Source organism: Nomia melanderi, chromosome 14 (genome assembly GCF_051020985.1).
Source record: "Nomia melanderi isolate GNS246 chromosome 14, iyNomMela1, whole genome shotgun sequence".
Lineage (NCBI taxonomy): Eukaryota > Metazoa > Arthropoda > Insecta > Hymenoptera > Halictidae > Nomia > Nomia melanderi.
In genome coordinates, this window is record NC_135012.1 from 4,196,615 (window position 1) to 4,221,831 (window position 25,217).

Genomic DNA, 25,217 nt, shown 5'->3' on the forward strand with positions numbered 1-25,217 from the left:
TCGAGTTTAATTCATCCGCAAATAGTTACCTAACGTCTATACTATTATTAGAGAACAATTTACAAAGATCGAAGCGAATGCTCGAAACAGCGATACGATGGTAACTACGTAGCTCGTGTCTAGCAGCGAATGGGTTACCGGAGCTTCGCGAGAGCAAGGTGACCACGGAAACAGAGAGAAAACAACTGCGAGATACTAAGGCGTCGGCGGTCGTCCGGAGATGTCAGTCGCGCTCCCGCCGCCGGCCGATTCCTCGCGAAAATTCATTCATGGTGGGCGACAATGGCGAAGGCGAGCGGGAGACCGACCCGTCCGTCCGTCCCGGCGGAGAACCGATCGGTTTGGTTGGTCCGGAGGCCCCGGCACCGGCTGCCCGGCCCAGCATTGGCTCCGTGTAATGTGTAACAGCATCGAGCGTGTAACGACCGGGACGGTTTGTGCCCCCTACCACCTGGACGGAGCCACGATTCCTCGCGCACGCACGCACGTGCAGGGGGTACCGACTTACGTAGAGACGTTGACACACAGAAACACACGCACACGCGCACACACACACACGGAAGCCAATTGGAGAGCCAAGACTTGGCCAAGTCTTTATAAGTGGGAGCCATCCGCGTCCTCAGGACTTACTCCCTCTCGGGAACGTGCCGCGATCAGCAACCGATTTCCAGAATAGTTCCTGAAAACGACGTCCACCTGACCCAACCGGACACAGCCTACCCGCGTCACTTGCGAGGATCTCGTGGATCGCGGAGGATCGTTTTCTCCCTCGGCCGCTGGGAAATCGGGACCGCCACGCGAAATGAGGATCGCCTGTCGCGGATAAATACAGGACCGACTTGAGTACTTGATCCTGCAGAGGTGAGTGTCGCCGGTTCCGTTCCTCGTTTTATTCACCGTATTCCGCTTTCGTTCGCCTCGGTTCAGCGTGGTCCTCGTTCTCCCGCGAACACCGGATGACGTTTCGGGAGTGAATCGTAGACGGGCCGGGGAACCGTGACAGTGAACCTTCTGGTGCGTCGTTAGCTGAAAGATTATTGGAAAGTTATCGAGTGAACGCCTAGGATGCCGATAGATTAGCTTAGAGATACGGGGATCGCGCGGGGATCTCGCGGAGGACGTTAAACGGGTCTTGTTGATCCTCTAATTACGATACGTTAGATAACTGGAGTCAGCCCCGAGGCTGCTGGTTGAGTCAACCGTCTGGTCCGGCAGGCGTTTCGGAATTTTCTCACGTGCGGGAGTAATCGGTGTACGACGGTGACGTCAACCGATTTTAATGGGACCGATTCGTTTTGCGTCCTTGCATAAGCGCATTAACGCTTGATACCTCGGCCGCGTACGCGCGGCGATTAACGCTTCCCGCGTGATCCGACGAAACGAATCGGCTTCTGGACGTCGGCTGTTCATTGATCGAGCCGGTCGATAAAACGGTCCAGCGATTAACGCTACAACATCGAGCACTTAGGCCGGGAATTTAACATTTTGTAGAAGCTACAATTTATCAAGATTTCGACTAACCTTGTCATTAACGATCGTCAAAGCTCCTATGCGATCGAAACAGTTTTAATAAGAGCACTAGACACTCCAGATTCTTCAAATTGTTTACTCTATTATCCTTCTTATATCTCACTCATCTAACGAAATTCATTTTCGATATGTCACTTAGAAAACGAATGTTTTACGTAAACTTCGTTCGACCTGCAGTCGCAGTGAAAGTAGAAGCATCTCCGCGAAGTCGACAGAGGAACTATTTCAACTTCGAAAAAAGCTGCTGTTCTCTCAGAAAGATTAAAATCATTGGAATTAACGTACAAAAATGATGTCACTCGAATTTAAGTGATGTGGCGGTCGAAGTGTTAGTAGAATTTCCCACGGTAACTTTTCAGTAATTGAAAACCAAGAAATCAATGAATGATCGGTTAGTTCTGACGTTAAACTCGGTATTTCCCGGTTGCTAAACGATCGTTCGCGCCGTTGCGATTAGTCTCGATTGCGCGTGCAGGTGACTCACGAATCTCTTCTACGTGAAGAGATCGACAAAAGAACCGGGTCGTCGGTGAATTTTCAATTTCGTTCTCTATTTCGATCCACGCGAATCTATTCCGAATGCGGAATCCGAATTCGACCGTTGACACGATTCTTCGTTTTTCTTCGAGCGGCCGACGAGCACTTAGCGTCACGTAACTGTTTTACCGGGTTACGGGCGCGATTTACAGCCGGTTACAACGTGTCAGCGGCGGACGTGCGCCGGCCGAAAATCCCTGGGTCGATCGGCGATTCGCGTCGCGTCCGCCGGCCGAAAATCGCGGGCTGTATTTGGACCGGCATTCCGTTCGAATCGATCGGTGGCATTGAATCGATCGCCACGGGAGCTATATACGCGGTGCAACCAGTTTGTCCTCGACATTGCCTCGTCACGATCTTCGTGATCCATAAACGGAGTTCCGTGGACGTCGTACAGGTGGTCGGCTCCGAATTATTTGCCGGAGATCGAAAGTGGACCCACTGGAATACAAAGAGGATGGAATGATTAGAATTTCCCTTTCGAAACGGAGATAATTTAACGCTAAACATAACGAGACTTAAATACATAGCTACTGTAACCAAAATAATTAGTTATACAATAAAAGTGAATAAATTGACATTAGATCTACCGAGCAGTTAACCCTTTGCGGACGAAGATTCTTTGAAATATATAAACTCTTTAGCGGATGAAGCTAAATTATATATCAATTGCTTAAATCATAGAGAAAACAGAAACTACGCGAGGATCTCCTGCTGTTTGAGTAATTAATCAGTTGTATAGAACTTAGTCTTCGAAACATGAAAATTTCATCTCGCCGAGACGTCGACATTCGTCCGTTAAGGGTTAAGTTTCAGAAATTTCTCTGTAGCAACTCCAAGGGTGCATCCGTTGAGACTTCAATTGATTTAAAATTCAGTTTGCATGGTGTTAATCGATTTCTTTAATAATTCCCCGAAAAAGTATTTGTTCTCTTTTTAATAATTGCAAAACACGTCAAGAATGGGTCACTTCGACCCCTCTTGTAGCTTTAATGTTAAACGATTATAAAACATATTCAGAAGCTTCAAAAAGAAGTGCTATCTGACCTAGAAAACACAAATCGAATAAATCCTTTAATAACTAACAAGAATACTATTCACTCCATTGAAATTCACAAAGATCAGAGAATATCAAAAAATTAACTCGACCGCATTAGCTTCTGAGTGACTGGTACCACGTGCAAATGAAGTTAAAAATAATTTATCTCTATTTCATTCGTCCTGTAGTTTCAGTGTTAACTCTTTGCACTCGAGAGGTGACTCTCAGTCACCACTTGATTTCATACAGTAAAACTATAAAATTTGATACTTAATATTAAACTTCGTGCAATGCATCAATTTGAGAAATATTCAAACAAAATAGCTTTGTCTATTGTAATTTCTCGCTGAGTTAGTTTCACAAAATATCCTCTCTATCTCATCAGAAGACGTTAAAATATTTCTAATGAAAAACTTCCGAGCGCAAAGAGTTAAGAAATTATTTTTGCGATAGACTTTCAATGAAATTGGCGTGTTCGCGGTACAAGCCTGAAAGTACCCTTCGAATCCCAAGAAACGTATTGTTCTGTCTATAAAAAGAATTTTGAAAAATAAGGGACTCTAATTACTCGGTAGTTTCAGCGTTAACCCATTAAGTCTCAGTGATCTATTAACACATTGAATGCCATGGGGGTCACCGGTGACCCCCGACCAAATCGACTGTAGTTCACTCAATGAAACGACGATTATATGAAAACACTTCTACATTATAAAAAATGCTACATAACACAGCGACATTCAGCTAGATAAACGTGTAATAGTAATAACACAATTCGAAAATCATTTATTATTATATTTCTTCCATTCTGTGTATTTTCCTCTATGAAATCGTGCGGCGTTCGACCTGTTAAAAAAGAAAAAGCTGTGCATCGTTCGCAGCTTTCGATTTAGATGTCGATAGCCAGAAATTACTATCGCACGGACGCTCGGAAAGGGTTGACACAGTGATAGATACCCTCGTATTAGCGTATTCCCATAGTCACGCTTCATTAAATTGGGCATGACTGTCGCCGCGTTGATTAATGCGGGCAAGAATACACACCGCGTTGCTCGTGCACGTTTTTTCGATGGAACACGGGGATGCATTATGTACGCGGCGCGGATGCGCGCGCCGCTTTTTCACCTGCCGTAACGAGCCATTCTTCCCGGGTCCGCGATAAAAACTGCGAGTCCCCGAAGGACATTCCACTCGGCCGGTCGCGGTCGGCCGGACCTTTTTTCTGAGGGCTGACGGATTTATTTGATCGACGCGACGCGACGCGGGCGAAAACCGCGGACACCGTCAGTCCCTTTTACATCACTCGATCGACGAACCCCGCGGTTCTTGTTACACGCGCTGCCTTTTAGACACGCTATCGGTTAGGTGTCGATCGAATATTCATCCTGCTCGATGAAACCGAAATAACGGAACAATCGCTGGAAATCTTGAAATATGCTAATCAGCACATTACAGACTCCGGTTGCTAGCTTACAAGGAGAGGAGCAGAATTAACAAATTTTTAATGGAACTATGCATGTGTAGTGCATATTTAGAAATGAAACACCCTTGTGACTTTTTTGATGATGATCCTTCATCGAAGAGAAACGATTAAGTTTTATATAAAGTTATATCAGTTACATTTAGTTAAATTAAGTTTTAGGTAAATAATGTTACAATAATGAAATACAAGTTATTTGGAGATTATAATTCGAAGGAAAACAAAGAATGGAGAATAGGAAGGACTCCATGTATGGAGATTTGGAACGACACATTATTGTACTAGGCTTCTAATCGTCTTATTATAGTAACATACAAACTCATTTCTCTTCGAAAATGGAGGACCATTGTCAAAGAAGCCATAAGGGTGTTTCATTTCTAGATACCTACTACACATGTATATTTTCATTCAGATTTTTATGTTGGTTCTCACCTTGTTATATCCAGAAGCTTCGAATACTTAAATTTTTATTTAAAAATTATTAAAACATTCTTCACACTGAGTTCACACTGTAAATCTCAGTTGGATCTCATTTCATCTCCGTTCATCGAAAACAATAGGCAACGAGAGGATTTCGAGCGGACCGATGGCGTGTATCGGGCCTTATTCGCGCGACGTAAGCGGTTTCGCAGGTGCTGCTCGAAAGAAAGAGAAACGAGTGTACCGGCGACGCCGATAATCGCGTTGAAATATTAACGATCTCTCGTTATAGAAAATCTATCGCGAGGAAACTCCGGATTATTAACGATCGGTGCTAATTGAGAAGCGGGAGACCTTGACGGATTCCAGAATTCGCTGGAGAAAAAAAACGGCGCGCCACGGTTTTCCATAGAAAAAGAAAACTCCGGCCGAGCTGACTCACGCTATTATTTCATGATCGTTCTACCCGCGAGACGGTGATGGAACAGGTTCGTTATTACTCTCACCGCGAGACCAATTACCATTCCGCTGAACGATCTTCCACGGAACGCCGGTGCTTTTTGCGCTAGCCGGCTCGACCTCGCGCTAATTGATGCCTATCGCGAGCACCGCTAAACGGTTCGAATAAACCGATCAATCTTACGAAATTTCCTCAGAAACCGAGAGTTCTGAAGATAGGATACGAGTCGGCATCAACGACGTCGAGATCAACCCCTTGCACGAGAAGCGATCTCGAGAGACGTCACAACGTTGAACGTTACGAAAAGCGAACATACGTAACGATCTAATAGCAGTAATGCAATTTATAAAGCTAATTTGCAAAGTGACTGGATCACGACAACCTAATTCGCGAAGTGATTTACATTGACCCTAGATGACTAAACTTAAATCAGTGTTACTCTGTAGCTACATTCGACTCGTAGAATACCGATTAGAGATATGAATATTTTTATATATTTATTTCGAACAAAGTAGCACAGCTTAAGGTAAGTATTATTACCTTTTGATGAAAAAATAGAAAAGCGTTGGTATATGTTACAATCGTGCTTTCTAATCCGAATTCGCAAACGTGACGAAGGTTGGTAGTCTATTTCGACGAATGTTTAGTTATCCAGAGTTAATGATCTAATATATGACGTATATACATACATTACATAATAGTCTAATTTATGAAGAATTTAGAGTGCATTAATCTAATCTACAAAGCAACGATCTAATCAATTAATTCAGTACAAAATCTAACAATAACAACGTACGCAACGATACAACAATGCAGTCGCCGCGAGCAACCGCGAGAACGGTTTGCCAAGTGCAAGGGGTTAATCAAGGTACACAGGATTCGGGTACGGGTATCTTGTCTCCATTCGACACACAGTGCAACCAAACGGCCATTTTCCGGACAAAACGCAATACCTTGAAAAATATAAGTAATACATAAAACAGCTACCGACAAAAGTTGTAAGATATAAATCTAAGCATATGGTGATTATATTTTTCTCACATCATAAGGAGGTTACGAAGTTTTTTCAATGACAATGGATAGTCGCGTTTCGATCCCAACGTTATATAAACAGAGAAACAGAATCGATCAGCACAAAGTATTATTCTTCAAATGAAAATCATTTCATATAGCAGAGACTATTTAGTGCATTGGTTCTTCAATCTTCGTTACGCAAATATTCGAATTCGGGGGTTCCGTCCGCAGGCGTCTGCACCGTGCGACGCGTCGACACTCGCGTAAAGATGGAAATTCAATTTCCTGTCGCGGCGAAAACGCGACGCGCATACCTGTCGCGTAAATAATGTTCAGCCGGCAATTTGCCCGGTAGGCCCAGCGTTATTAATAGCGCCAAACAAGGCCGTTGCTCGCCGCGGACCGCGCGGTATCCCCCTTCATTGATTCACGCTGCCCGGTAATTACGCTCTATTTACGTCGACGTTAATTCACCCGGTGGGATGGATTTCTTATTTTCTGTTGCGCGCGTACGAGGACCGGCAGCCTTGAACCTCGGCCGCCGCCGGGGCACCGGGGCCCGCATGCGATGCGTGATAAATCCGCGGGCGCAGCGGTGCGGTCACGAGTAAGGGAGCGATCACGGAAAAATGAAGAGGACGAGCGGCCCCGCAATTTGCGGGTATATCCCTTTAATTGCGGCCCGCCGAGGACACGAGTGCCTCGGCGAAGGGACACGTCCGCCACGGGATCCTACAAAGTAGCCGGTGGAAATCGTGACGGATCCGCTGAGCAGACAGCGGCTAGATTGACTCCGAGCGTACGAGAAGGTAACGATTCAAGATAATGCCGAGCAATTATCTAGTAAACGATCCGGGGAATCTTGTTCTCGAATTCCGTGGATGGAAGGGAAGTCGTATATCGAACACCTTATCGCAAACTAACGCTATCGTTTCAAGAATCATTGAAATCCTTTGAGAATCCTTGATAAGATACACGCGTCTTAGGATTATCATTGAATTTGCTAGTATTAACACTGGAACATAAACGAAATGGAGAAGGTATGCTAGTCGATTCGAGTGCTTGGCAGTTGTAGATAATAAGAAGTGCACAAAGGAGAACCGAGTCAAGTACAGCCATCTCGTACACCCGATAACGCGGAGATCCTCTAATAGTCTTCCCAACGCGGTTCGATGCAGCCGTGATTCCCATGGCATTGCGCGTCACGGGGAATATGAAAGAGAAGGGAAAAGTGGGCCCGAGTGGGAGAAGAAACGGCCTTGCGACTTTCAGCGGCAAGGCTGCACTTATTGTAACGAGCATGCCGAGTGCGCATCGCAACGACCCCGGTTCACTGCACCGGATCGCGAGACTGCTGAGATAAGAATCCTTAAGCCAATGTGGTTAAGTCGGTTGTTTGATATTTTCTATAGAGTACTAAATAATGTTCCTTTTAGTTATCAAATATTTACTCGTCCCTGCCTTGTTTCTAGGTCAAGAAGCCTTCATTTTCTAGCCTCTGAATATATTGTAATAACTTCAACAGCTCAAACATTAATTTCCTCGATTTCCCTTTTTTGTGCTCAACTACATTGGTTTCTAAGCGACTCATATCTCCGCTCGTCGATTAGCTGCACCGTGATTTCGCACGCATCACGGTAGACGTGAACCGGAGCGATCGTTCGAGCCGACCGGGCACTTTCGTTTTCGCGCGCTTCGGATTCCAGCTGCGCGTATCCCAGTCTCGGTCGTTCTTGTCTTATCGGGTTTTCCAGCGCGAACGAGTGCAGCTGGAGGCTGCATCGCGCGCCGCTCGTTCTACGAGAGGAATCTTCGGTTCCGAGTCATCTTTATAGTTTCGACGAAGCGTCGTCGTTTGATCGAGAACTGGTTCGATGGAGCTGGCCATTCCGAGATCCCCAAGGACGCGCTCGGTTCTCGCATCCTGCCCGCGCTGGGACCGGAGGATCGATCAACTTCAACTTCCACGCGAAGTCGTCGTCGGGTTTTTCTCTGTTCCCGTCTGCAAAGCGGGCTGGCGGCGATAGCTTGGCTTTTCGTGCCGCACTCGATCTCCCCGTGCTGCATCATCTGCAAGGTCGATACGGATTAACTGTACAATTCCGATTTCCCGAGGCACGCGCCGGACAATTGATTTTAATTCGAGGCCACGCGTTTCGAGCGTACAGTTACGCGGCGCGCTTCATTAGAGGGACCGTGGTTTCTAGAAAACAACGAACAAACGGCAACCGGACGGAGGATAATCGAGGACGAGGCGATAATCCTCGGACACGCTAGTCGCGTTACGGTCGAATCGAGTCGGCACGGCCTACGGAACGGACCATTAACATAATTTTAGAGATGACAAACAGGTCCCGTCGGTCCCGATCAGCGGTTCTTCGGCTCCTCGGGACGTTGAACCGAGTTTACGGGCATTAATCGAATCGATCGAAGCCGAAATTTCTCGTAGAACCGTTAATGTGCGGCGATTTGAACGCTGCTGCTCGGTTCCTCGAGCACGGGGCACCCTCCAATTCCTCTGGAGAACATTAAACACAAATATTCGAAAAGACGTCTCGTTCTCCGGCCGGTCGCCGGTGTTCTTCGCTTCCTAGCAGGTCGTTACCGTTTTTCTGCGTGGTTCCAAGTAGCTATTACCGAAATACGAAACGCTGTCCGTCCTCGGAACGTCTCGAGGCTTCTTTGGGGTTTCTGGGCTCTATTAGCTGACAGTCGATGGTAGCCTGTCCGTGCTTCTAAATAAGTCGTGTTACTCCTTTAACGACACGTCGTTACTCCTGCAGCCTTCGCCCGAGGCTCTCCGACTGTTTACGTTGCATTTCGGCCACTCATCTCGCCGGGTACATATTCGCGTTCAGCAATCGCCGGTGGTCTCTCGCGGAACGCCCATAAATTAACGACGATCCGCCGCTAGTGGTAAATTAGCACTCGGACCAGCCGTGCATCATTTCCCTCTGGCTGCTTGATAATCGCAGGGATTTCTAGTAAATTGTATTCGACGAAGGTCAACGGAGATCGATTACGATAAACGTCCGTAGACGAAGGAAACTCGACGCGATCCCGCGCAGCCGAACGATTCCCCTTGTGAAATAAATAAACTAATCAACAGCCTTCGAACGATGTTTGTCCAAACGAAGATTCGTTCCCGAGGAGATCGAGCCTCGCGTATGGCTGACTGCGTCAGTTTCATTACCCGCCACTTCCATTCGGAAGAAACTTTGATGGCGTTACTCCGTTGCCCGTCTCCATCGACCTCGAAGCGAGTCGAACGGACAATTCAGTTTCACGGTTAACACGTTGACTGCCACGAGGATTTCGAACGTTCTGTACAGCAATGTATAATTCTCTTATAACAAAGGCGAATAGTATTACAACTAATTATTAATGATTCGATACCACAGTACTTACACTATCATCTAGTTATTTGTGTTACCAAATATTTTTACTGACATCAGTTTTCTTATTGCAAATGCATTTAAACAATTTGGTCAGGTCTTGGTTAAGTCCGAAGTTAAGGTTCGGCCATCGGTGACCACCGTGGCAGTCGACGTGTTAACGAAAACCTCGCGTCGACATCGAAGCGTCGCGTCGCGCGAGACAATGGTAGTACGTATCACTCTGTGAGAGCATTCGAAGAATGCCGACGCGCCCAGGTCACTTCTGGACCCGGGAATGTCCCCGGGCAAAAATTACAATCGGGATTTTGTCCGTCAATTCCGGAGCACTTCGTCTTCCGACAAGGCTGTTGGGAATGCGAGCCGCGAACCGTATCCTCCTGTTTTTCGCGCGATCCCCGGCGAATCGGGAACGTCGCGCGGTGCACGCGGGATAACGACGATTTGTATTCAAAGAACGGGCCCCGCTGGTGAAGGGGGACCGAACCTTCGTTGCGCGAAATGTTTCATTCAACGGGGAAAGCCGGTCCGCCCAAATCGTGCGGGCCGTTCGCATGGAAGCGAGTCTCGCGCGATAAAAAAGATGATCCATGACGCGCGCGTTGAACTGGCGCTAAACGTCCGCCTCCTCTTGAACGTGTTCTTCTTCGATCCGCGCGGCGGTAAATATTTCAACGCGTTCGTGGATGATGTTTTACAATCCTTGAGTAATAAAAGGGTTTCGTTCCGCGGAAACCGCGCGATTGCAGCGAACAGAGCAACAACTTTGACGAGCGTGAAACCGGCGCGGCGCACCGCGTGAACGGGAATGAGATACGACACGGGGGAACTTTGTCGAGCGTTCCGCGCGAGGTTCGCCGCGTTTGCTTCTTCGTTCAAACATTCCCCATTCAACTTCCGAGTACATTGTTAAACAAACATTGCTGCGAGGCGCTAAGTAAACACTAAACGCTCGACAACGTTCCTCCATTGTATCGGTATGCTAAATGACCGGCATGTTCATTGAATAAATCGTGTTCCCGTTCCGAAGCAAGTCGATCCGCGCTCCAATGTCACGATCGCCGACACTGACATTGACTCTGTCCGCGAGTTATGTCACCGAGCTCTCTCTTCCTCTCAGCTGGAGCCGGGACAGCGAGCCGAGGAAGCCGCATTCCCGGCATGATGTCACACGCCGTTCATGCAATCCTCTTTTCACTCGAGCTAAGAGGAGAAAGGATCGTAGAGGAGGCCGTGGTCCGGTTCTATTCAGACTTTTCGCCGAGCTACCCCTACCCGACGCTTACCCGCATGCATTTCGACTTTCCTCTCTCTTTCCCTCGCTTCTTTCGGATCGACAGGATTTATCCTTGCTCCTTTCGACGGCTATGTACACGCATCTCGTCCGCAGTCATAGGTCGTGAATCGCGCAATTCGTTACGAGGTTGCGCCGCCGCCGATGATATTTATGGCACTGGATCCGGTGCATCCCGTAGCATCCGCCTATTGCGTATCCTACATAGGCGGAGGTCCCGGAGAGTAATAGGTCCATATAACACGCGGAACTGACGAATGGCCCGGGTTCCGCGAGCCCCGACGTTGTCCGGTGTCCAGTGAATCATCTCTCCAGCCGAATTCCGGCTGTCTGCGAGGAAGATACGTTCGCGGGGCTGAAACGGGAAATGTTTCTTAAATACCGAGCTCAGCGAGACTGCATCTGATAACATTCCGAGATTGGCAAGTTATCGGCAGCCGTCCCGCGAGGTTTCAAGCGAAAGTAATCTCTCTTCGCCGTGCGCGGATTGAAATCCGTGGAACCGCGCCTGTGGGACACCGAGCGCGCAGGATTTCCGCGTGTGGGCGTAGATCGCAAATCAAGGTGCAGGCCGAAGGTAGAGGGTATCCCTGCTAGCCCTTTTTCCGTGCTTCATCACGATAAAGGCGGAGGAATTGTGGACTCGCGGCGCGACGGCGGCAGCGGTTGCGGGTCCTGCGCGATATCGTCTCAGATGAGCAATAAGATTACCTCCGCGCAATGATATTTTCTAACAAAGATCGACGAGCTTGTTGGATGTACCCGCCTAGAAGGGAGGACCCTTCGGAGATCGATACTCACCGTCGCGCGCGGCGATCGATACACTTATCCACGTCGGCGATCGTTAAACCGTGTACTAGAAGCCAGACACAATGGAATTCGCGGGACGTTAGACTCTTACTCATTCAGCGTACACGTCGGGCTCTTCATTCCGCTCACGGGATCGCTGATTTACGGTTTCGCTAAAAGAACCCATCAAGTCGGATCATTAAAGGCGTGTCGGAAATCAATTCTAACGTAACTGTACAGACCGATAAACCACGGTGTTTCGTTCGACGATCCACGTCTGCTCGTCTATCGATCGTGGAACGGCCGGGAAATCGAGGCCACGAACGGGAATCGGTTTGATCCTTGAGCGCCGATCGCGCGGGCATCGTTCCGAAGCAAGGTCAGGGGAGCCGACAGTTAGGATCCTTGTGACGGGGAAGATTGGACGCGGGCCAACCAGAACGTAGGAGTAACTGTGCGGCTGCTTATCTTCGGCCGATTCACGCGAAATTCTCAAGTGTGGAAATCCACGCCTCCTGTCCCAGAAAACAATGCGGGTTACGTCACGTTGTATTATCCCGTTAAGATGATAGGTTTGGGATACCGGCCGACGATCGGCCACCGGTTCACCCGTCGGGCGACTCGACGAACTTAACGCAACGAACTTTTAACGAACCTTCGATTGATCCGGCATAGCGTGACCGATGCGATACGATTGAATCGTTTTCCTCTGTTTTCAGACGAGCGAGATTCGAGCCATGTGGTCTGGACTGCGCGCACTAGGAGTTCTAATAGCGCTGGGCTTGGCGACGCACACGGAGGCTGGTAAGATCGCGTTCTCGCCGATTCCCATGTAGAAATGTGTCCTGGAATATTCATGGTACGAGGTTCAACTTATGCCAAAGATGCAGACTGAATGGCTCTTTTTAAGGAATACCTCTGAACAATCTATTTTCCTGACACGTCCATTTAGAGCCCTGCTCGGTGGGACGCGTGACGTGGTTACTGATTTCATGGAACGCCGCTAATATTTTCGCTTCACCCGCCGCCGTCTGCGCCGCGTTGTTGTTGTACTAACGTTGTTGTTGTTGCTGCTGCTGCCACCGTCGTCAAACTGGTTTCGTCCGAGACGGACAGCCTTGAACTCATCGGAGAATATTCTTCGCCGGGGAAATATTCCCCGTGTGGTGCTGTATCTAACAGAATGAATCTCCGCGCGGAGGTTCTGCCGCCATCTTCCCCTGCGAAAGTACCCGCACGTTTATCGCCATCTTTGATAAACGGTCGCCGTTAACGTAACGCGAATACCGCGGTGGTCGAATGCCGCGGGCCAACCTGAGAGCATTAAACGTCTTCCATCCGCGATTTACACGGGGAACGTTCTTCTGCTTTTCCAGACCGCTACGATTACTTCCAAAACCAGTACCGGCAGAACGACAATGGGTTCGTGTGCACGGAAGAGGGGTACCATCCCGATCCTCGCGACTGCAGGGTCTACTACAGATGCGTCGATTGGGGGAACGGCAGCCCGTTGACCAAGTTTAGGTTCGAGTGCGGAGTCGACACGGTGTTCTCGGCGAACAGAGGAGACATTTGTACTCACCCGAACGATAGCGGACGACCGGAGTGCGGGGGAAACGAGAACGAGGTCGACTCGAGTATTCCCGATTCGTCGGAGACAGATTCCACGCAATGGACGACGGCGTCGACTGCCACGACCACGACGTCCACCACGCCGTCCACCACGACGTCCACCACGACTACAACTCAGAGGACGACAACTTCTTACCAAACGACTACTGGACGACCGTCAACGTCTTACCAGACCACCGCCGGCACATCGACGAGTACGCAATCAAATAACGATAATGGCGGAACTACATGCACGCAGGAGGGATTCCTTTCTGATCCGAATGACTGCAAGAAGTTCTACAGATGCGTCGACGAGGGATCTGGAATGTTTAGTAAATACGAGTTCACGTGCGGGGTTGGAACTGTTTGGGATCCACAGATTCAAGGGTGTAATCATGCTTGGGCGGTAACCCGAGAAGATTGTAAGGCGGGCTTACCATCGGGCGCCGGCAGTAACGATAATAGTGGACAATGGAACGGAGATAACGGTGGACAATGGAATGGAGATGCGGGAGATAATAGCGGACAATGGAATGGTGATACGGGAGATAATGCCGGACAATGGGATGGTGATACGGGTAGCCCCGGACAACCTGGAGACCCTAATGGTCAGCCGGGACGACCCGGCGATCCTAATGGTCAGCCTGGACAACCCGGAGACCCTAATGGACAGCCGGGACAACCTGGGGATCCTAACGGACAACCAGGATCACCGGGAACACCTGGTACACCCGGCTCACCTGGTACTCCTGGTTCACCTGGAACACCTGGAACGCCTGGTACTCCTGGATCTTCTGGTACACCTGGTACACCTGGTACACCTGGTACACCTGGTACACCTGGTACACCTGGCTCTCCTGGCTCTCCTGGCTCTCCTGGCTCTCCTGGTTCTCCTGGCTCTCCTGGCTCTCCTGGTTCTCCTGGCTCTCCTGGTTCTCCTGGCTCTCCTGGTTATCCTGGTTCTCCTGGTTATCCTGGATCTCCTGGTTATCCTGGTTCTCCTGGTTATCCTGGATCTCCTGGTTATCCTGGTTCTCCTGGTTCTCCTGGTTCTCCTGGATATCCTGGTTCTCCCGGTTCTCCAGGTTCTCCTGGTTCTCCTGGTTCTCCTGGTTCTCCTGGCTCTCCTGACTCTCCTGGCTCTCCTGGCTCTCCTGGCTCTCCTGGCTCTCCTGGCTCTCCTGGCTCTCCTGGCTCTCCTGGTTCTCCTGGTTCTCCTGGTTCACCAGGAACACCTGGATCACCAGGAACACCAGGAACACCTGGATCACCAGGAACACCAGGAACACCTGGAACACCTGGTTCTCCTGGCTCTCCTGGTTCACCTGGTTCTCCTGGTTCTCCGGGTTCTCCGGGTTCTCCGGGTTCTCCTGGTTCTCCCGGTTCTCCCGGTTCTCCCGCTTCTCCCGGTTCTCCCGGTTCCCCTGGCACACCTGGTACGCCTGGTAGTCCTGGTTCTCCTGGAACTCCAGGTACTCCAGGTACTCCTGGCTCCTCTGGCTCCTCTGGCTCCCCTGGCTCCCCTGGAACTCCAGGTACTCCAGGTACTCCTGGCTCCTCTGGCTCCTCTGGCTCCCCTGGCTCCCCTGGCACGCCTGGCACACCTGGCACGCCTGGCAGTCCTGGTACCCCAGGAACACCTGGAACTCCGGGTACTCCTGGTTCTCCTGGTTCTCCTGGGACACCTGGTACACCTGGTACTCCAGGCACTCCTAGCACACCTGACACAGAAGAAACCCCTGGCACTGATAGCACTCCTGGTACTCCATCAGGTATTTGAATTGCTGCAATTATGTATAGTGTTGTAAATTCAAAGTAATAGACACCGCACTACAGATTTTATGTTCTTTGTAGGAACACCTGGAAGTACATCTGTACCAGGAACATGTACACAGGAAGGATTTTTCCCAGATCCTGAAAATTGCCGCAAGTTTTATCGCTGTGTAGGCGGTAATTCTTCATTCATCAAATATGAATTCGAATGTGGCGCTGGGACAGTATGGGATCAAACTATAGAAAGTTGTAATCATGAATCAGCTGTCCCTAGCTGTAAGGGGGGATCGAGCACGTCTGGTTCTTCAAGCTCTACGGATTCTTCCAGTAATCCAACCGATGTAACGACTAGCCAAACAGGTACATCTGAAACTGAAACAAGCACAACATCATCTGCACCATCATCTAGTAGTCCAGCACCTCCTTCCTCGACGATTCCCCCATCGTCGAGCAGCACAACCACTGCACAACCAAGCAGTTCAACGACACTCGCTTCTACCGCTGCTTCATCGAATAGTCCAATCATTTCCACAACAAGTTCAACTTCTTCGGCCGCTCCTTCATCCACAACTCAAACCAGCACAAGCACTGCTACGACCATCGCTGCAGACCCTACGGAATCCTCGTCGCCTGAAAGCACAATAACATCTAGCGCACAATCAACCGCGTTGACCACTCCATCCCCAGGGTCATCGCAATGCACGCAAGAAGGTTTCTTCCCTGACCCTCAGGACTGTCGGAAGTTCTATCGATGTGTCGGAGGCAACTCTACCTTCATAAAATACGAATTCGAATGCGGCACCGGAACAGCCTGGGATTCGAGCGTTCAAAGCTGCAATCACGAGTCTGCTGTTCCAAACTGCCATGGTGGATCTAGCACGCCTAGTTCATCGACCTTGAGCGATTCGTCCTTAGAGGAACTCGATGAAACTACTAGTCTACCAACCACGACTGAGGCAGCCACAACTGCACCATCATCAACCAGTTCAGCACCTTCCACAGCAGCCTCGTCAACAACTGCCTCATCGTCAAGTACTTCATCAAGTCCCGCATCCTCTAGTCCATCAACCACTTCATCCTCCACTAGCACAACAACCGTCGCACCGACCAGTAGTTCCACAGCAGTCTCGTCAACAACTGCCTCATCGTCAAGTACTTCATCAAGTCCCGCATCCTCTAGTCCATCAACCGCTTCATCCTCCACTAGCACAACAACTGTTGCACCAACCAGTAGTTCCACAGCAGCCTCGTCAACAACTGCCTCATCGTCAAGTACATCGTCAAGTCCCGCATCCTCTAGTCCATCAACCGCTTCATCCTCCACTAGCACAACAACCGTCGCACCAAGCAGTAGTTCCACAGCAGTCTCGTCAACGACACTACCTCCTTCAGCAACGACTACTCCCAGTGCAGGCACAACTCAATCCACAGCATCAGGTGTTACAGAATCAGTTTCTTACTTGCCTCCTGCGGAATCGACAACTACGACAACGACGACAACCGGCGCGCAATCTACTACGGCCGCTTTGTCTCCTGGAACATCACAGTGCACGGCCGAAGGTTTCTTCCCCAATCCAACCGACTGTACGAAATTCTATCGCTGCGTGCCAAGCGAAAACGGATTCCAAAGATACGACTTCGCATGCGCGGAGGGTACAGCTTGGGACCAGTCCATCCAAACGTGCAATTACATAAGTCAAGTTTCCTGTTCGACGGAAAGCAATGAGATTGATCACGGACCCACTGCAAGTACACCGTCTACTAGTCTAACACCACCGATTGGCCCCACTAGCTCCGCTTCAACGGAGGCAACCACAAAGACATCGGAAAATACTCAATCTACGAGTACTTCGCAACCTTCGTCGACAGCAGCCACAAGTTCAGAGTCAAGCACACCGTCCACTAGTCTAACACCACCAGTTGGCCCCACTAGCTCCTCTTCAACTGAGGCAACCACAAAGGCACCGGAAAATACTCAATCTACGAGTACTTCGCAACCTTCGTCTACAGCAGCAGGTTCAGAATCAAGCACACCGTCAACTGTCTCCAGCGGTCCCGACTGCACCACAAAGGCACCGAACAACACTATAGTTTGCAACAAAGAAGGTTTCTATCCACATCCGACGCAGTGCGATAAATTTTACCGCTGCGTCGCCAATGAAAACGGTTTCAACGTGTACCACTTCAATTGTGGGCCTGGAACCATATTCGATCCTAGTATTAACGTGTGCAACCATCCTGAGTCGGTTTACCCTCCAAGAGATTGCGATATGCCAACGTCTACTCCCAGTACCTCCACCGAAAGCTCCACGGAATCTTCGACGGTGACCAGTTCTGCAGATATTACTGATTCGACCACAGAGTCTACTAGTGAACCGACTACGGAATCTACAAGCGAAGCTACGACGGAGTCCACAAGTGAACCAACTACGGAGTCCACAAGCGAAGCAACCACGGAGTCTACAAGTGAACCAACGACGGAGTCCACAAGCGAAGCAACCACGGAGTCTACAAGTGAACCAACGACGGAGTCTACAAGCGAAGCAACGACGGAGTCTACAAGTGAAGCAACGACGGAGTCTACAAGTGAACCAACGACGGAGTCTACAAGCGAAGCAACGACGGAGTCTACAAGTGAAGCAACGACGGAGTCTACAAGTGAACCAACGACGGAGTCCACAAGCCAAGCAACTACGGAGTCGACAAGCGAAGCAACGACGGAGTCTACATCGGAAGCAACTACTGAATCTTCAACTGAAGGAACGACACAATCCACGTCTGAAGCAACTACGGAGTCTACAAGTGAAACCTCTACAGAATCTACGACCCAATTGATTACAGAATCAACTACGGAATCTGTATCTGAGGCTACCACAGAATCTACCTCCGAGGCGAACATTGAGTCCACTTCTGAAGCAACTACAGAGTCCAGTACCGAATCTACATCCGAGGCTACTACCGAGTCTACAACCGAACCTAATCCACAGTCTATAACTGAGATGATTAGTACAACGCCTTCATCCGTTGAGACTACTACAGAGCCTACAACAACACGTCCTTGTCCAGTTGGAAACTTAACTGCTGACCAGATAACGTTAGTTTGCCCAACTGGCTTCCGAAGGCATTCGAAGTACTGCAATCTGTTCTATCAATGTACCAATGAAGCTGATATGGAGTATAAGATTTTGGTACTGAGCTGTCCGAAAGATACAATTTACGACGAACAGAAGATACAGTGTCTGCCCGAAAATAAGACCAGTCAAGCTTGCATGGGTACCACAACCAGTGAAAGATTGAACAGAAAATTGGAGGCGAGTCCTGTGTCCCCTGTAAGTACACATATTTAATATCTATAACAATAAAACGAATAAAATAATAATAAACAAAACGAATATCAATGTCTACTTTCAGGTAAGAGTGTCGGCTGAACCGCTCTGTCCAGGGGAAGGACACTATCCTTACAGGCAAGGCTGCAGCAACACATTCTTCAAATGCAAACGCGACTCCAGGAACAATCTTCAGGGTTATTTGTACAAGTGCCCGGAGAACTTCTTGTATTGGTCAATTTCAAGGCGATGCGAACGCGCCACGCGTTTGCCGATGTGCGCTCATATGTCTTATAGAACAAAGAGCGATTTCTGGGACAATCGATGGCAAATACCAGTTGAAGACTCTAATCTCTCGGCCAGAAGTCTACGTCTCTTCTAAGCGTTCAGAGAACACTTTCTGACTCGTTAAAAATCCTTCAGAGGTCTGAAAGGACAGTATAACTCTCAGGTCATTTTCCAATAATCATTTCATGATTTCTAAGGAGAGAAAAATCAATTGTTAGACAATGGAACATTGTCTTCGCAACATGGCTGCGGAAGATCCCGCGAAGATGTGCTCCATGGATCTTCAGCAGCCATCTTGTCGTGATTTCTAATCAATTAGGTATATAGATATAATGGTGTCGTTCGGTCCTTGGTAACTTTTATGTTGTCGACTGACGACTGGCCAACCAATCGATAATTTTTCCGCAGTTTTTCTCGTCGGGTTTAGAAAAATTGCTGGAAAACCGAGCATCGCGAACGCGCTGGGATTTTTGGTTGCGGGACTCGTATACAATATGCAGCTATATTCAGTAATTTATACCGTATTTGTATTTATTAAGCTAATCAACTTTGGCGTCTGCGTGTTCGCGTTTATAAAGAATTCCCCTCCGAAAATGTTTTGTAACATTTGTATTCTGTCCTGCGTGAATGTATGAGTACTGATGAACGACACAGACAATGGGAATAGCGATTGATGCATGTAATACTTACTTTCGTTCTGAACGGATACGCTTGAACGCGCCGAAATGATTTGTTACATCGACTACGCGCCATTTTCTGAACGCAGTACAAAGTATCAATAGCTTCGCAAAGATGATTGTGTATATAATCGCAATTCAATGATACCGATCGTTGATTCCTCGGTCAAAAATGCTGCAGACATTTCTTGGTGTCGTTTCGTGACGTCGAGATATCGTGAAGTGATATCGGTGCTAGATACTTATTATTTAAAGTAAGCGAGCCCTACGTTCAACAGATTTGGCATGATCTAGAATAGAGGCGGTTAGTGTAATTGTCGAATTGCGTATGAGTACCAAGTGTGTTTGTATTAGATCTCTTTTGGAACTGATATAAATAAATGATAAGATTCTCGACACAGCGAGTTTGATGAACCTTTTATAAATCTTTCTAAGTGTGCGTATAAGTAAGTATTTGCTTACCAGTAACATTGTAACAATAAAATATTGAATAGGACGAGCATCGTTGAAAATTAATGGCGGCGCCATCTACCCGCGTCACTGGAAAACCGAAAGAACTGGAAAGTTGAAATACATACCTCAAAAATTAAAAACTTGACATTTACTTTCGTTTATTGTTATCCCTTCAATCCCATGCTATAGAATTCCAAAATTATTAAATTGAGAAAGAAGAAAGACGTCTATGGGGTTTAAAAAAAAAACCGAGTATAGTAACTCGGATTTAAGAGGAATCCTTTTGTCTATAGTCTTCCATGGAATATTTTTCTCGTCGAATATAGACGTTAAAGTTTGTGGAACGTAGATTAACATTAATAATTGAATATTCTAAAGAAGCACGTAAATTTCAAACAGCGACATTTACCGATGAAACCATACGCCGAACTCTACGATTCAGAATTGTTAATGCGCAATATTGATCCAGACGAATTCAACAAGCTGATTCTACTCAAACAAATATTTAACGATAATTTGTGTACCTTTTAGTATTTCGTGCCTGACAATTCAAAATTCATTGTATACACCATTGAATGTTAGTGGACGAGAGGGAATTCTCATTTTTGTTATTGACTCTCGGGTTATCGTGGTGCGGTAGATAACCATTTTAACCATCGGTGATGTGACTCATATTTTGCTGTATGTTAGTATAGCAGTGCCATCGACGTATAGGTGGTTGTCAGACGAAGTTTCTCAATTTAATTATAAGGTGTAGCGAAATAGTTGTAAAAAGGCTAAATAAACGAAACAATTATAAGTAATACGCGATTGTATCCGGTGCAACAAAATGTTTCGTAGTTCGGCTAACTTTGATAAATTATTGGGTAAGTTTTTACTAACAATCAGGCCAACAAAATGTCCGACTTTCAAGTTTTAATGAATTTAATTAAACTTTCATAGATAAAGCGACCAGTCAATTGCAGCTTGAGCCTGACTGGGTTCCGATTCTTCAAATATGTGATTTAATTCGTCAGGGTGATGTACAGTAAGTGCATAATGTCATCTAACTTGCAACTAACCTATTATTTCCTTAATTACGATGTAAAAGTGACGTTTAATTTCACAGAAGACTGATATCGATTGATTTCGTATTCCATACGTATTCTCAACAAAATTTCATTAATATTCAATAATGTTCCTTCTCGTTTTTATACATTATAGTAATTAATTATTGAATTTTTCTGGGTAAGAAAATAAAATATTGTATTTTATGTACATATAGACCTAAGGTGGCACTTGCAGCAATCAAGAAGAAAATGACCAATCCTAATCCCCATGTGGCTTTGTATGCTCTATTGGTGAGGAATATTAAGATTAATCATTTTGATGAAAAGGCTCTTATTAAAACATGAAATATATTTTAAAGATTCTTCTTAAATCTAGGTCTTGGAATCTTGTGTAAAAAATTGTGGTACATTGATTCATGATGAAATTGGTACCAAACAATACATGGAACAATTGAAAGAACTAGTAAGAACAACAACTCATGAAAATGTTAAACTTAAAACTTTAGAATTGATTCAAGCCTGGGCGCATGCGTTTCGTAATCGCCTTAAATATAGAGCAGTCCAAGTATGTTTGTGAAGTCCAATTACTCATATACATATATCTCTCTCTTTACTGTTGTAATATGAACATTATCAATATAAAATGTATATTATAGGACACACTTAATATCATGAAAGCTGAAGGATATAAATTTCCTACTTTGAAAGAAAGTGATGCTATGTTTATTGCTGATACTGCTCCAGTATGGGCAGATGGTGATGGCAGATGCCATCGTTGTAGAGTTTCATTTAGCGTAGTGCAAAGAAAACATCATTGTAGAGCATGTGGTCAAGTATTTTGTGGTCAGTGTTCAAGTAAAGCTTCCACTTTGCCTAAGTTTGGAATTGAGAAAGAAGTCCGAGTTTGTGAAGCTTGTTATGAGCAAGTTAATAAGTAAGCACAAATTCTTTTAATTTTCTACTTTCCATTTTCTCTTTACTTTTTTATTCCTAATGTTTTTATTCTCCTAATATTTTTCTGTAGACCTTCTGCAGTGCAAATTAAAGAAGCTGATTTACCTGCTGAATATCTTAACAGCTCTTTGGCTCAACAACAGCAGGTATATTATATCTATGCAAAAGAATCTTCATTAAACACAGTACATTAAATTTCACTTCCATTTTATTAGGTGCCACCTAAAAAGACAGCAGCAGAACTTCAGGAGGAAGAAGAACTAAATCTTGCTATTGCCTTAAGTCAAAGTGAAGCGGAACATAAAGAAACAGAAAAGAAACGGACCACTAATACAATCAAGACAAATACAAGCACTTCGAATAGGGCAACATATTCTCCACCACCATCACCTGTTAGTTCTTTAATTAATGTTATAACATTAAGAAGTTACAGGAACTTTTACTTTCCAGGGTCCAAGTCCTTCGAAATTGCATGAAGAGGAAGAAATTGATCCTGAGCTTGCAAAATATTTAAATCGAAAATATTGGGAACAACGACAAACTGCGATAGAAGAGCACGTTTCCCGAGTCGATGTCACGAGTCCCTCTGCTCCAAATATAAGTAGTCCGATGCCACAGAAAATTGTAGTCGCGAAACAACAAAATGGAGAGGTTGATAGTGAAATGGAGGGCTTCGTTAATGCTCTACGATCACAAGTCGAAATATTTGTTAATAGAATGAAGAGTAATTCATCTCGAGGCAGATCGATTGCTAATGATAGTTCAGTTCAAACGTTGTTTTTAAACATCACTGCTATGCATTCAAGGTATGTTTCAAAGTACATTCTTAATTATCGTAAGGCGATTGAAAGGTTTAAACCTGATTAAAATGTGCAAATCTCTGCAGATTATTGAGATACATCCAAGAACAAGATGATAGCAGAGTATACTACGAGGGTCTTCAAGACAAACTCACACAAATGAAAGATGCCAGAGCTGCTCTAGATGCTTTACGAGAGGAACATAGAGAAAAATTGAGAAGACAAGCAGAGGAAGCTGAAAGACAACGACAAATGTTAATGGCTCAAAAATTAGCAATCATGAGGAAAAAGAAACAAGAATATTTACAGTATCAGCGCCAATTGGCTTTACAGAAAATTCAGGAACAAGAAAGGGAAATGCAGATGAGACAAGAGCAACAGAAACAACAATATATAATGGGTAAGGCCATAAAAACGTTTCGCAATGTTTCTTTTTTATTTTGTCATATAAATTATTGTATAACATACAATTTATTTATCGACTGGTAGGTGGCTATCAAGCTGTACCCGGTTACATGGGGCCGTCTCAAGGTTCACCCGTTCGCCATGTTCAATATCAAGGACCTGGATCCAATTATAATCCTATGTCTCCAACCAATCAAGGGTACATGTATGGGCAGCCACCTGTAAAACAGTATCCAATGCAAGGATACAATATGCCTTCAATGAATGCTATGCCACCTCATATGATGGGACCAATTCCTAATCAAGAACCGCAACCAACTGATCCTTCTGTTCCAGCGCAGGAAGCCTTAGGTCGAGTTACCGTTTCCGGTCCCGGAATAGTAAGTATTTTTCAATGATATTTACATTTGTTTCATGTCACCAATATTTGCAAAGTGCTCTATATCATAGAAATATGTAAATGTATAAATCATTTCATTTGATCCTTTTATACATCTCTTTCAAAGATGTCTCAAATGACAAATCCCATACCGCAACTACAGCAACCAGGTGGCCATCAAATGGGACCACCACCGGCACAGCCAGGTGGTCATATGACGCAACCACAACCTACAGCAGGACATATCCCACCTCAACAAGGTGTTCCCCCACAAATCACGCAACCAGGACCACCAAGCCAAATGGGTATACCTCAGGTACCTCCACAAGGTCACATAGGACCTCCTACACAAATGGGCCCTGGATCACATGGTCCACCAGGTCAAGTGGTCGGTCTTCCACCTCAGATGGGACCACAACCACCTACGTTACCAGGTCCTCAAGGATCTTCAATGCAGTCACACATTTCGAACCCTCCTATTTCATCTCAAGAAGCAGGTACCATTAAAGTGGTACCGCCCGGAACTGCACCTGGGCCAATTCTTACATCGAACCAAACCATGCAAGGCCCGCAAGGACCTCCTAATTTACCAACAATGCCTCAAGGTATACCTCAAAACGCGGTTTCTCAAGGACAGCAATTGCAATATCAGCCTCTAACTTCAATGCCACCCTCATCAAGTGAAACTGTGCAAGTGAAAGAAAACTCAAAGCCTGAAACAGCGGAGTTAATTTCCTTTGATTGAAAAAATATGGATAAATATTTATCGATAATTAGAAATGCATTTAAGGTAATTTCCAGTTTAACATAAATTTTTATTTTAAATTAGTATTGATAATTTTAGTTACTAAAAAAAAATTTTACTTTTAACATAATAGAAATTAATAGCAATTGTTGACCTCTTGCGGTTAAGAATTCTCTTTTAAATGTCGAAGATATTTTCCATAAGATTATACATGGAGAAGAAATATATATATACATTGTTTTACTTTTTTATTTTCTTAAACAATGAAATTACTCGTGAAATGTCCTAATGGTATTGACTTCCAACTTATGAGTAAACTGGATGTCTCTCACTTGATATGGATCGTCCACAGAAAGTTAAATGTTTAGTAATATATACTATAAACATTTATTTAGCAAACCTTATATACGTTATGCAATTTTTTAATAAGGATTAAAATTGATTTGGGATCTAATGTTAATTTAAAAGTAAATATATCTATATACATTTCATAATCATCAATGGAGGACTGCTTAATTTTCGTAAAATGAAAACCCAATATATAGAAAGAAAAAAAAATGGTTTTGTTGGTATTTATTTTAATTTATAGAAATTTCAAGCAGTAATATGTACATACATTAAATATAAGACTTAGTTGGAGAATCGCTAGTGGCAAGTTATAATATTTAAACAGAAAAGGTCAACTTCTACTTCACTCACGCATATATATATATATATGCTGGGATGAAAATGTATATACAGATACTTATACAGTAGAAAGGAACTGAAAATAGTTTCATTAATAGTCGACCTTTTAATGAAT

The 25,217-nt window shown here is 45.8% G+C and overlaps 1 protein-coding gene and 1 long non-coding RNA gene across 2 annotated transcripts; one reads left to right on the forward strand and one right to left on the reverse strand.

Annotated features, from left to right (window-relative positions):
* Positions 1 to 226: 226 nt before the first annotated feature.
* On the forward strand, positions 227 to 25,173 carry Hrs (Hepatocyte growth factor regulated tyrosine kinase substrate). Its single transcript, XM_076373897.1, has 16 exons — positions 227 to 861; positions 12,675 to 12,759; positions 13,332 to 15,338; positions 15,421 to 18,668; positions 18,751 to 19,036; positions 20,884 to 20,949; positions 21,026 to 21,110; positions 21,348 to 21,423; positions 21,509 to 21,697; positions 21,789 to 22,066; positions 22,157 to 22,232; positions 22,302 to 22,478; positions 22,537 to 22,892; positions 22,973 to 23,286; positions 23,376 to 23,671; positions 23,798 to 25,173. Exons 2-16 carry the CDS (start codon positions 12,693 to 12,695, stop codon positions 24,413 to 24,415), a joined length of 8,139 nt encoding a protein of 2,712 aa, XP_076230012.1. The 5' UTR covers positions 227 to 861; positions 12,675 to 12,692; the 3' UTR covers positions 24,416 to 25,173.
* Positions 19,677 to 20,729, reverse strand: LOC143175305 (uncharacterized). The gene is made up of 3 exons (XR_013000098.1): positions 20,608 to 20,729; positions 20,093 to 20,187; positions 19,677 to 19,920 (listed from the first exon to the last, which is right to left on the reverse strand). It is a non-coding gene; the product is annotated as an uncharacterized LOC143175305 (long non-coding RNA).
* Positions 25,174 to 25,217: the final 44 nt, after the last annotated feature.

Excerpts from the sequence above, each read along its gene's own strand:
- Hrs (XM_076373897.1), top strand. The coding sequence starts at position 12,693 with ATGTGGTCTGGACTGCGCGCACTAGGAGTTCTAATAGCGCTGGGCTTG. Across the intron at positions 12,760-13,331 it reads GGCGACGCACACGGAGGCTG|ACCGCTACGATTACTTCCAA; the intron begins GTAAGATCGCGT and ends CTGCTTTTCCAG. Across the intron at positions 18,669-18,750 it reads AGGCGAGTCCTGTGTCCCCT|GTAAGAGTGTCGGCTGAACC; the intron begins GTAAGTACACAT and ends GTCTACTTTCAG.